We start from the raw sequence: 12,192 nt of genomic DNA, 5'->3' as shown, positions 1-12,192 counted from the left end.
TTCAAAGAGAAAAACTGAATTTGAATTCACTTAACAAAGACTCAAACTGGTAATTTAAAACAACGCAACAGACGTATTAAGACAAGAAAGCATTCTTCATATCAATCAACATATATATATATATATATATATATATATATATATATATGCATGTGGTCCAACATTTTAGTAAATAAAATGTTGAATTTCTATTCATACATCACAGCAACAGACGTATTAAGACAAGAAAGCATTCTTCATATCAATCAACATATATATATATATATGCATGTGATCCAACATTTTAGTAAATAAAATGTTGAATTTCTATTCATACATCACATGTTGGAAACTCTCATCCTAAATTATTATAATAGTAAAAAAGTTTAATAATATATACACACACACGACTTTTCTACGCACCTCAGCTACTTTTCTCTATATGGTAGTACACATAAAATCCACCTCTCTCATCATCCAATATCCAATTAATCCATGAATCTCTTAATTAATCATATAATTTTCTGGACGCGCTTGGCCAACGATGCAAGTACAACGTCCACGGCGTCCCCAAACCCAAGATTAGTCGCATTCGGATGCGCGTAAGTCAGACTTGGGATCAATTCTATGAGCTTTTCTCGCATCGCCGTCACCTTTTCTTTCGGAATCTTCAGCAGCTCCTCTTCGATTCTCTTACTCGCGTCGCTCTTCTCGTCAATGTAAACCGAATACGTGCTCTCGTCACCTGGTAAAAACCACTTGTACTGAGTGTACGCCGTGTGCGGCGACGAGAAAACCGGTATGCAGCCGGCAAGCACCGAGTCGAAGGTTGACCGCCGGGTGAACGAGTCGCCGGGCGCTTGTAAGCAGAACTGCGACTCCGTCATGACCTTTAGCACCTCGCTGGGCACGTGGCATTTGCTGGCCCGAGACCCACATTTTAAAAGCATGCAGCGGGTCGACTCACCGCATTGCCTTATGAACTTGTCCCGAACGGCCGCTTTTTCTAACCCCTTTCTGGGCCCACCGATGAAAGAAAACAAGTGGGGTCGGTCCATTCCCCTCACTCTGTTCTGCCACGCCACCATCTCCTGCCAAGTGGACGGGTGGAAATAGGAAGGGTAGGGCAAGCCGTGTTGGTTTGACCCTTTCCAAGGATGCCTCTCCACGGTCAGCACCGACATTTTTTTAACGGCTGGTAGGTTGAGGAGGGAGTTGGCTCCGAAATCAGGACCATCGGTGACCCTCATGAAATCCCACGCGGTCCTCCCAAGGGTGATAAAGTGGTCTCTACCTTTGTGCTTCTTCCACCAAGGCTGGGACTGAACGTAGTCGACCAAGTCAAAGGCGAGCTCGTCGCGAGCGGTGAGGTTGGCTTCCTTGAACTTGCTGGAGGCGTGGAGGCCGCCGTAGAAAGGAACGTAGAAGATAGCGGCACGTGTTGGATCAAGAGTGCGGCAGGGGTGATTCTCCACTCGTGCGTGGAAGATCACCTCGGCAGTGAACTGATGGGTGGCGAACCACAAGGCGGCGGAGCCTAACTTGGGATGCGGCTGGCCGAGGCCGCTGTTAGCCACATAGGGACACATGTTGGTATAAAGGTTTAGAGCGTGACAATGGTTCAGCAATCCAAGGTTGAACTTGGCCGGCAAAGGGTATACATAGACGGACAGGCTTGCGTCGCACGTGGGAACTTTGAATGGGGATTTTGAGGTGCTGGTGGTGTCGACGGTGGCGGCAGTACTAGTTTTGATGTTATTGGGATTTTGGGTTGTGCGGATGAGATGATGGTGGACATTTTGTTGCTGCTGTGGTTTTTGGACAAGATCAACACCAACCTCAGCAGTGGGTCTGGTTTTGGGAGGGAACCAAAGGAGGAGGACAAGAAGCCAAAGAGAGAGAGAGACAAAAACCAAGGCACCAAATCGGAGGTAGGGATTGTTAAAGTGGGTGTCTTTGTTTTTGGAGTAATCGTAGTGTTTTTCTTTCTCGTCATCAGTCCATGGAGGACTCGGAGGACTTTGCTTTCTAGGATACATGGAGAACAAGAACAAGAAGACGACGACTTGGAATTAATGTTAGAAGAGAGAGAGAGAGAGAATTGGTTTAATGGTGGTTTGAATTGAAGCAGTGACAGAGAAGACTTGGTTTGATTTGGTGCCCTCTTTCTCCAAATCTCTAATAGCTCGAAGCTTAAATCATTCTCCTCCAACTTGGCTCTCACTCCAAAATAAATTGACCAAACAATGAATAGAGAGATGAACAATAACAGGTTTTCCATCCAATTCCAAATCTCTAATAGCTTAATCCTTAACAAATCATCCTCCTCCATTTTTGGCTCTGACTCCAGAGCAAACCAAACAATGAATAGAAAGATGAACAATAACAGGTTTTATACCCATTTCCAAATCTTTAATAGCTTAATTTTTAACAAATCATCATCCTCCATTTTTGGCCCTCACTCCAAAGCAGACAAACAATGAATAGAAAGATGAACAATAATAGGTTTTGTACCCATTTTCAAATCTCTAATAGCTTTAAGCCCTTAACAAATCATTCGCCTTCAACTTGGCGCTCACTCCAAAGCAAACCAAACATGAATAGAAAAATGAAAAATAACAGGTTTTATACCTTATTCCAAATCTCTAGTAACTTTAAGCCTTAACAAATCATTCTCCTCCAAATTAGCTCTCACTCTAGAGCAAACCAAACAATGAATAGAGAGATGAACAATAACATTTTTGTACCCAATACCAAATCTTTAATAGCTTTAGGCCTTAACAAATGATTCTCCTCCAACTTGGCTCTCACTCTAAAGCAAACCAAAAAATGAATAGATAGATGAACAGTAACAGGTTGTGTACCCAATAACTCAATTTTAACGACAATCAAGCTAATTTATTTTGTTATCTATTTAGATATGGTTGGAAGCACACAATCAAAGATACTCAACAAGCATTGCCTTGAGGGGCAGCATTTCCCATTTTGGTACCGTAACATCAAGATTCTCTTTAGACTGGAGAAGATTGCTTACGTACTAGAAAAGGCTCCACCTCATATAGCTCATGGCACTGATGCCATTGAGAATGAGTGTGCTAAGTTTGACAAGAATGTTGAGGATGACATATAGGCCAAGTGCTATCTGCTAGCTTCCATGAATGTGAGTTACAAGGACATCATGAGGAGGTGGACTATGCAAGCTCCATCATACTCCATCTTATGAAGTAATATGGTGAAAGGATGCACAACCGTCTCTTCAACATTGTTCGTGAACTTATCAAGACTGAAATGGTTAAGGGAGTCCTAGTGCATCAGCATGTACTGAAGATGATTGAATTCATTGAGCAATTGGAGAACTTAGGTACTCCTCATGATGAGGAATTGGCCCAGGACTTCCTTTTGGCTTCTCAATCTGATTTGTTCTCACAGTTCGTCATGAACTACAACATGAACAAGATGGATAGTACTCTCTCTGAGTTACTAAATATGTTAGCCGCTAAAAACACTACGAAGAAAGAAAGCATTGTAGTGACTTCAGCTGTAGTCCACAACAAGCCATCATCTTCCAAGGCCAAGCCAAAAGGTACTAGAAAAGGTAAGGCGAAGAAGTCATCAACTACCAAAGCCCAAGGAGAAGTGAAGAAGAAGAAAAAGGAAAAGAAACCCAAGGGACCTTGGTTCCACTGTGGAAAGGACGAGCATTGGAAGAGGAATTGCACTTCTTACATCGCATCTCTAAAGGGCAAACCTGCAGGTACAAGTTTGTTCTTATGTAAAATTCTAATTGTTAGGTCTTATAGTTTTTATATGAGATATAAAATGCTAATCACTTATGGAATTGTCTGTAGGTGAAGGAGCCAAGTAGAAGATGAACAAGCAAGAAGGAAAAATGAAGTGGAAGAGTTCAGCCCACTTCTTATTTTGCTAGCTACTTAGGAAGTTTGTAGCAGACTTGGTAATTTCTTACATGACCCGTTAACATGACACGAAAATAACCGATTTTGAGTCAACACGATGATTAATCAGCCCGTTAATAACGGGTCCTTGATAAGTTTACACGAAGATAACACGTAGGTAATCTGTTTCGACACGTTAAGAAAAAAGTTCTTTTGATAATTTAATTTTTTTTAACTAGTAAAGAAACTTACTACAATATACACCAGCCATAATTTGATAATTTTAATTTTTTAAACTACCCAAAAAAAAAAAACAAAACAAAACAAAACAAAACTTACTATAAAATACAACATCCATAGTGTGTATGTATATATTTTATAATAAATGGGTATTACTGTATTATTATTTTATATAAAGTATAAAATATATAAACACATTAAAAAAATTCTAATAATGAATTCACAACTGCGAAAAATGTGACAAAATATGCAAACACTTGTGATCGCATTCTCTACGCTTTGAGCATGGGTACATTGTCATTTAAATTTTTAAAACCATTCAAATCCTCATAAATAGTATTTTTAAGTGAGTCCAAAACAAATAAAATTCATAATAGTTGATGCATAAGTCTGAAAAAATATGAAAGCATATATAAACGTGCAAGGTTCTTCAACCTTGAAACACAACTCTCTTCATTTTGCACATCCTTGAACATTTGGTATTTTGTAGTAATGTACTAATATTTTTTCATTAGGCTCTTATTTTGGAGTATGTAATACTTGAAAGTCAAATATATATATATATATATTGTGTTTTGAAGTAATATTTATGTGACAATGTAGTATGCATATACTAATTTAGTATTATATTTTCCTTTTTTTTTTTTTTTTGTCAAATTATGTTTTTCATTTTGTTTATTGATTTAAAATATATTTTCTTTAACAGATAGTGGGTCGGATCATATTACCTGATAATATTAACGAGTCGATTTTGGATCGGGTCGTAGTACCCATTTACTTTAACGGATGTTACACAATACGACTCATTAAGATATCGGGTATGTCATGAAAACAACACGAATACGGAGAACACGACACGAATGCCACGTCTAGTCTGTAGGCATTTAAAACAAACTTTAAACTTTCTTAATTTTGTTAAGAACTTATTATGTGGCTTCATATGATGGAAGACCCATTTTGGTATCTATGTGAAGGCATATAATTAGTCTCTAATGTTAGAGCTAATTATTTTGTATAAACTTATTGATGCTTCACTAATCATATTAGTGTAATGTGATAAATGTCTTCTATTACATTTGTTCCTTAAAGTAGTGTTGAGAATTGAATGTTGTCTAGGTATTCCAAATGGAATACAAAGTAATCTATCACTTTGATAATGTGATAAACCAACTTTGAATTTATCAATTAAAGATAGATCTGACACATGTTGTCCATAGATGGATACAATGAATCTTTGGATTTGGTTCCAATTGCCTACATATAAGTTTTGTAAGAATTGAGAAAGTCTAGAGATTCATTTCTTGTAGGAAAGGAAGATCAAATTATAATAAGTGTACAGTAGTAAGTAAGGAAGAGTTTCTTATATGGTTGTAACTCACTTGAACACAATCACCAAGATCGCTCTTGGTTCAACTAGTTGTTTTGAACAACTAATTGGACACTTTTCAATTGTTTTAAGATATTTCAAGTGTGTTAGTAGTAATCAAACCAAGAATAAGCATCTAAAATCTACAAAGAGTTTAAAGACCTTATAAGTCACTTAATAACAAGACATCCATATTGTGGAATTAAATGATAAGCTTAAAAGATTTGAAGCTTCTACACAATGTCCTCTACTCGTGTACTCCATAAAATAATTATACCCTTTGAATGTATAATGCACCTTCTCATTAGAGTCATCAGAAACAGGAGGAAAGGATATAGGCTTAAATATGATTAGTTTATAGTTGTCTAAAATTAAAGGTAAAACACCAAACTTTATGAGCTTGAAATTTTAATTGTTAAAATCTCTAACTCTTCAATTGTTAAAGAATGTATGTTATGTAACATCCTAAGGATAACCTATGGATGTTGGTTTCACCAACCTAACATAAAGTGGTTATATGTAGGGAAATGTCCATCATTATCTTTTACAAGAACATGCTAAGATCAATAGAAATGGACAAATTGATGAAACAAAAGGGAATAACTTCAAAAGGACTCACAACATAGTATTTAACAACTAGACAACCCGACTAATACGCACTATGTAGCTTTATGAAGAATTAAATCAACTACTAGAAGATATGGTTGAATTCCTATATCACTAGTAGGAACCGTGCTTCCACTAATGACTAGGATAACTCTTAGACTACTTGAAATGTCGCACCCTGGACACGGAGTCAGTGGAAAAAAATCAACCCTGCGCTCAAAGCGCGAGTAAAAGTAAAAATAAGAAAACTTCAAAAAAACAAAAAAACCTTCTCCTATAAAATAACTCCAAAATCTTTACAGAGTGTATAAATAATAAAATGAAACCTCTAAATTTCTCGTTTAACAAAACCTCAGCTCGTCTACCTTTCATTAATCTTGTAGGAGCCTACAAGGTTTACAACATATAGGGTGAGCGAAACCACAGCTCAGTAATGACATAAGTCTTATCAAGAATAATTGTCAAGGCTAAACTAAGTGTTAGGCAACATGAATCAATTATAACAAATTCTCATTTATCAACATTTAACTAATAAATTATTAATGCAGCTTAACTTCAATTACCCAACCCATTAATCTATATAGTAAAGCATGCAGACATGCACATCTCATACCATGCATTTTTTCCACTGTAGCAGTGGTATAGATACTCTATTATAAAAATTAACCCCCATAACTCAATCATCCCAAGTACCCATTTTGTTAGTCATCGTGTTCTTCTCTCAGTCGCCATAGTCCCCACTACGTCATACCATTCCTATAATTTCACTTTTGTCACCCTTGTTAGTACCTACGAGAGTCGAACAACTACACAAAAGAATATTTCCATTTCCATATTCCATTCTTGAATAAACCAATAAAATCCATCTGCTCCAGTATGAAATGATATGCATATAATCAACATTATTTCGGTATCCACATTATTAGCAATAACAGTAATATGAATATCATATTCTAAATACACATATTATCAATTATAAAGATACATCAAGTGTAACACATATTTCAAAAAGTTTAAACAAAATAGATACCCCAATAATGATAAGTTTCTCAAGAAACCCTTACCTCAATTCCAAAGCTAAAATGAAGATATGCCACTACCGCAATTATTGATTTTTCTGACTTGAATTGTAATACATTTCATATCATAGAAGGCCTTATGGGAAGGCATACTTATACACAATACAAAGAAAGCTTTACACCCTTGTAACCGGATGCAACAGCACACATGCAGCAATAATACAAAGTAAATGACCTCCCTGCTGTCCAGGAGTCAGCAATCACATGCAACATTTCTTTCCAGAGTGCACACTCTTGCTATCTTTCCTTTATGGCAATGATGACTATAGTTGTAATGATGGCAGGTACATACACCCATGCTTGCCGACTAGGATTTATACTAACCCTAGAACTTCTTCCAATACTCCCCCTCAAGCTGGATCAAAGGGATCAATTGATCCGAGCTTGGATAGGAGATGATGGAAAGTAGTAAATGCCAGTCCTTTGGTGAAGATATCTGCTAGCTGATCATGACTGCGAATGAAGTGTGTAGCAATTACCTTGGACTGCACTTGATTCCGAACATAATGACAATCAACTTCAATGTGTTTAGTTCGCTCATGAAAGACAGGATTTGATGCGATGTGCATTGCTGCTTGATTGTCACAGTGAAGGGACATAGGTTGCGGGTGAGGAAACCCTAGATCCGAGAGTAGAGTTTTGAGCCAAGTGAGTTCACATGTCGTTGATGCCATAGCACGATATTCTGCCTCTGCACTTGAGCGTGCAACCACACTTTGTTTCTTGCTCTTCCAGGTTACAAGATTACCCCCTACGAATGTGCAAAAACCAGTGATAGATTTGCGATCGAGAGAGTTCCCTGCCCAATCTGCATCTGTATATCCCGAGATCTGAGTATGACCATTATTACGCATGAGGATCCCTCTACCAATGGAACCCTTCAGATAGCTAAGCATACGGTGAACAATCTTCATGTGATCTGTGTTTGGAGCATGCATGAACTGACTAACACGGCTCACAGGATATGATATATCAGGACGAGTGATAGTTAGGTAAATAAGCTTGCCAACCAATCTCTGATAATACTCTATATTAGGAATGAGATCACCATGAGACTGCAGCTTCAAGTTGCTATTCAAAGGTGTCCGAGCAGGTTTACAATCTGTCATGTTTGCCTCATGGAGAAGATCAATGATGTACTTGCGCTGATTTAGAAAACAGCCCTTGTGGGAATGTGCCACCTCGATTCCTAAGAAATATTTAAGAGTGCCGAGATCTTTGATAGCAAATTTGTGACGGGGATATTGTTTAAGAGCACTAATCTCAGAAACATTATCACCTGTGACAATTAGGTCATCGACATAAATAAGCACCACAAGTTTACCAGATTTGCCTGATCGCACAAATAGGGAGGAATCAGCATTGCTCCGAGAGAAACCAACTCCCTCTAGGACATGACTGAGCTTGGCATACCATGCTCGGGGACTTTGCTTGAGGCCATAAATGGCTTTATGAAGTCTGCACACCAGGTCTGGATTGTTTGATTGAGGATGACCCAGAGGGATTTTCATGAAAACTTCTTCTTCTAGTTCCCCATGTAAAAAGGCATTTTTAACATCCATTTGAAAGAGAGGCCATGTATTGTTAATGGCAACAGATAACAGCACCCTCACTGTATTCATCTTTGCCACAGGTGCAAAGGTTTCTTTGTAATCTACTCCATAAGTCTGAGTAAATCCACGAGCAACCAATCGAGCCTTATGTCTTTCAATCGTGCCATCTGAATGGAACTTGATCTTGTACACCCAACGACTTCCTACATCCTTCTTTCCTTTAGGAAGCTTCATGATGGTCCAGGTGTTGTTTTCGTGAAGAGCTTGAAGCTCTTCTGCCATAGCAGCTCTCCATTCGCTATGTAATTTAGCTTCTTGAAAGCTTTGAGGTTCATAGGTCTCAGTAACTGTATTGAGGAATGCAGCAAATGAAGGTGACACTTTGCTGTAATTAATAACAGAAGTTAAGGGATGCCTGACATTGTAAGTTACATAATCATTTAACTTGGATGGGAGTCTCCTCTCACGGGAAGGATTTCGACGAACTGTGGGAGGTTGAACCACTGGTAGTTGAGCAGTCTCTTGGTTGGGAGGACTTCTTGAGGGTTCAGATAAGATAAGTTCATCAGGTGCCACTGGTGGTGTGTTCTGCAGGTTGTGAGACTGAGAATGGACCTCATTCAGTGTTTGGTCCCTTATGACACCCGTTGCGTCTTCTTTACATGGATATGGTATTGGGAACAAGTCAAGCATGTTCTCCCCCTCTTGAGAGTGGTCCAGAGGTTGTGTGAAGTAAGGCATTGGTTCCTCAAATCTTACATCTCTTGAAACAACCATTTTCCTAGTTGCGGGATTGTAACATTTGTAACCCTTTTGAGTGGAAGAGTAGCCCAAGAAAACACATTTGGCAGCCCGTGGTTCTAGCTTGTCACGTTTTTGTGCTTGAATGTGAACAAAGCATGTACATCCGAACACTCGTAAGTGTGACAAATCAATTTGTCTGCCTTTTAGGATCTCATAGGGTGATTTAAAATTCAAAACCTTATTGGGCAATCTATTGATAAGATATGCAGCAGTGAGAACACCTTGAGACCAGAATTTTTTCGGCACATTCGAGTGAAACATCAAGGCCCTAGTTTTTTCAAGTAGGTCTCTATTCTTCCTTTCTACTACCCCGTTTTGTTGGGGTGTTCCAACACAACTGGTTTGATGAAGTATGCCATGTGTGCTTAGATAATGAGACATATTATGGGACATATATTCGGAGCCATTATCTGATCGTAAGACATGAATATTTGAAGCAAATTGAGTGTTTACAAGTCTATGAAAATCTTGAAAAACTCCCATCACTTCATTTTTAAATTTCAAAAGATATAACCAAGTTATCCTTGTGAAATCATCCACAAAGGTTACAAAGTATTTGTATCCGTCAAAGGACTCTAGAACTGGTCCCCAAACATCGGAATGCACGATTTCAAAAGGATTATTAGCCCTAGATAGAGAGGAGGTGAAAGGTAATCTAGTGAATTTAGAAAAATGACACACATCACAAGAACTTGTAACCTTGCACAGGTTTGGAAACAAAAGGGATAGGACTTTATCAGAAGGATGTGCAAGGCGTCGGTGCCAAAGTTGTTGTTCCTGAATTAGGCTTGAGGTGACTTGAAAAGCCTTGGGAGTTTGAACATGCTGGAAAAGATAGTAAAGGCCGTTTAGAAAAAAACCTTCACCAATCATCTTCTTGGTGGTGATATCTTGAAAAAACACAGTTTTTTGAGAGAATATGGCAGTACAGTTTAGTGAGTTTGTGATTTTTCCAACAGATAAAAGCTGAAAAGGGAATGAAGGAACATATAGGGCCTCAGACTCGACATTACTAGAGATCAAATGTATTTTTCCTTTCCCTACAACCATGGCACCCTTGCCATTAGCAACTGACACTTGGGATGGATGTGAAAGTTTTTTAAAATCATACAGATTTGTGGACTTGTTGGTCATATGATCAATGGCTCCTGAATCTATAATCCAATAATCATGCATATTACCTATTTTAAGAGCAGTTGAGAAGGATCGTAAGATACCTGGAATATCCTGTTGTGTCACGCCTTCTTTCCCAGCCAAAAAACCAGCAAACTGCCCAAGTAGAGCAGCTGGTTTGTTGTCAACATGACTGGTTGATCCTTCATTCTCCCCACCACCTTGTTTCTTGTGAAGGAAGACAGCAAATTCATTTATCAGCATGGCCGGATTAGAGGTGAACATCTGTGCTTCCTCGGAATGAGAGGTCATGGTATGATTTGCCTTGGGTGATGAGTTGTGTGCTCCTCTAATGAAGCTCTTGTTGTTGTCCCTCGAATGCTTGGGCCTTAGTTCAGGATGGAGAATCCAGCAATGATCTCGTGTATGTCCACCATTATCACAATAGCTACACTTCACAGTGGGTTTCTTTCCTTTATATCTCCTCTCTTCACTAGCCTTGTGATTTGAGAAATATACCCTAGATTCTGGTATATTTGACTTTAATTCCACAGTCATGATTTTTCTGCGAGTTTCTTCCCTTTGGATAGTGGCACACACACTTGAGAAGGAAGGAAGTTCAGGATTCATGAGAACATGACTCCTGAGATCTTCGTATTTAGAGCTCAAACTTGCTAGAAGCTGAAAGATTTTATCTTCCTCAGCTCTCTTGATCAACACGGCAGCGTCAATGGTGTGTGGCCGATAAACATTCAACTCATTCCACATGGTGGTCAACTTGCCAAGATGATGCACAAACGAGTTCCCTTCCTGTTGTAGACTAGCAATATCCTTCTTTAGCTGGAACACTCGAGCTGTGTTATTCTGATTTCCATACATCTCTTTGAGATTTTTCCAGATAACGTATGAAGATTCCGCATAACTGAAGATTTCTGCAACCTTTTGATCCATAGAGTTGAGCAGCCATGACATGACCAGCTGGTCCTTGCACAGCCAATCATTGTAATCGGATGAGGACACATCAGGTGCTGGAATCACGCCATTAACATAACCAAGCTTCGATCGTCCTCCTAACGCAAGAGAGACAGCTCTCTCCCACGGAAGATAGTTGAACTCATTTAGTAGGACCGAACTGAGACGTTGATTTGGATTGATATCAACGTCTAGATGAGATGAAGAAGACGCAGCATGCGAGTTTACTTCTTCGCCATGCACGGAGCTCTCTTCAGCCATGATGGATAAGAATAGGAAACAGGAAGACGGTACTCAGAAGCAGGTCGATAGAGATCACCGCTCTGATACCATATTGATTTTTCTGACTTGAATTGTAATACATTTCATATCATAGAAGGCCTTATGGGAAGGCATACTTATACACAATACAAAGAAAGCTTTACACCCTTGTAACCGGATGCAACAGCACACATGCAGCAATAATACAAAGTAAATGACCTCCCTGCTGTCCAGGAGTCAGCAATCACATGCAACATTCCTTTCCAGAGTGCACACCCTTGCTGTCTTTCCTTTATGGCAATGATGACTATAGTTGTAATGAT

General features: G+C 38.9%; 2 protein-coding genes across 2 annotated transcripts; both read right to left on the bottom strand.

The window, feature by feature from the left end:
* Positions 1-386: 386 nt before the first annotated feature.
* Positions 387-2,435, bottom strand: LOC137724394 (probable xyloglucan galactosyltransferase GT17). The gene has a single exon (XM_068463163.1). The coding sequence runs from the start codon at positions 2,016-2,018 to the stop codon at positions 492-494; it is 1,527 nt and encodes a 508-aa protein (XP_068319264.1). The 5' UTR covers positions 2,019-2,435; the 3' UTR covers positions 387-491.
* A 7,824-nt stretch (positions 2,436-10,259) lies between these two features.
* On the bottom strand, positions 10,260-11,869 carry LOC137725049 (uncharacterized). The gene is made up of 2 exons (XM_068463658.1): positions 10,741-11,869; positions 10,260-10,348 (listed from the first exon to the last, which is right to left on the bottom strand). The coding sequence occupies exons 1-2, from the start codon at positions 11,867-11,869 to the stop codon at positions 10,260-10,262; spliced, it is 1,218 nt and encodes a 405-aa protein (XP_068319759.1).
* Between the last annotated feature and the right edge of the window lie 323 nt (positions 11,870-12,192).

Source organism: Pyrus communis, chromosome 1 (genome assembly GCF_963583255.1).
Source record: "Pyrus communis chromosome 1, drPyrComm1.1, whole genome shotgun sequence".
NCBI lineage: Eukaryota > Viridiplantae > Streptophyta > Magnoliopsida > Rosales > Rosaceae > Pyrus > Pyrus communis.
This window is presented reverse-complemented; position numbering and strand designations above follow the sequence as displayed.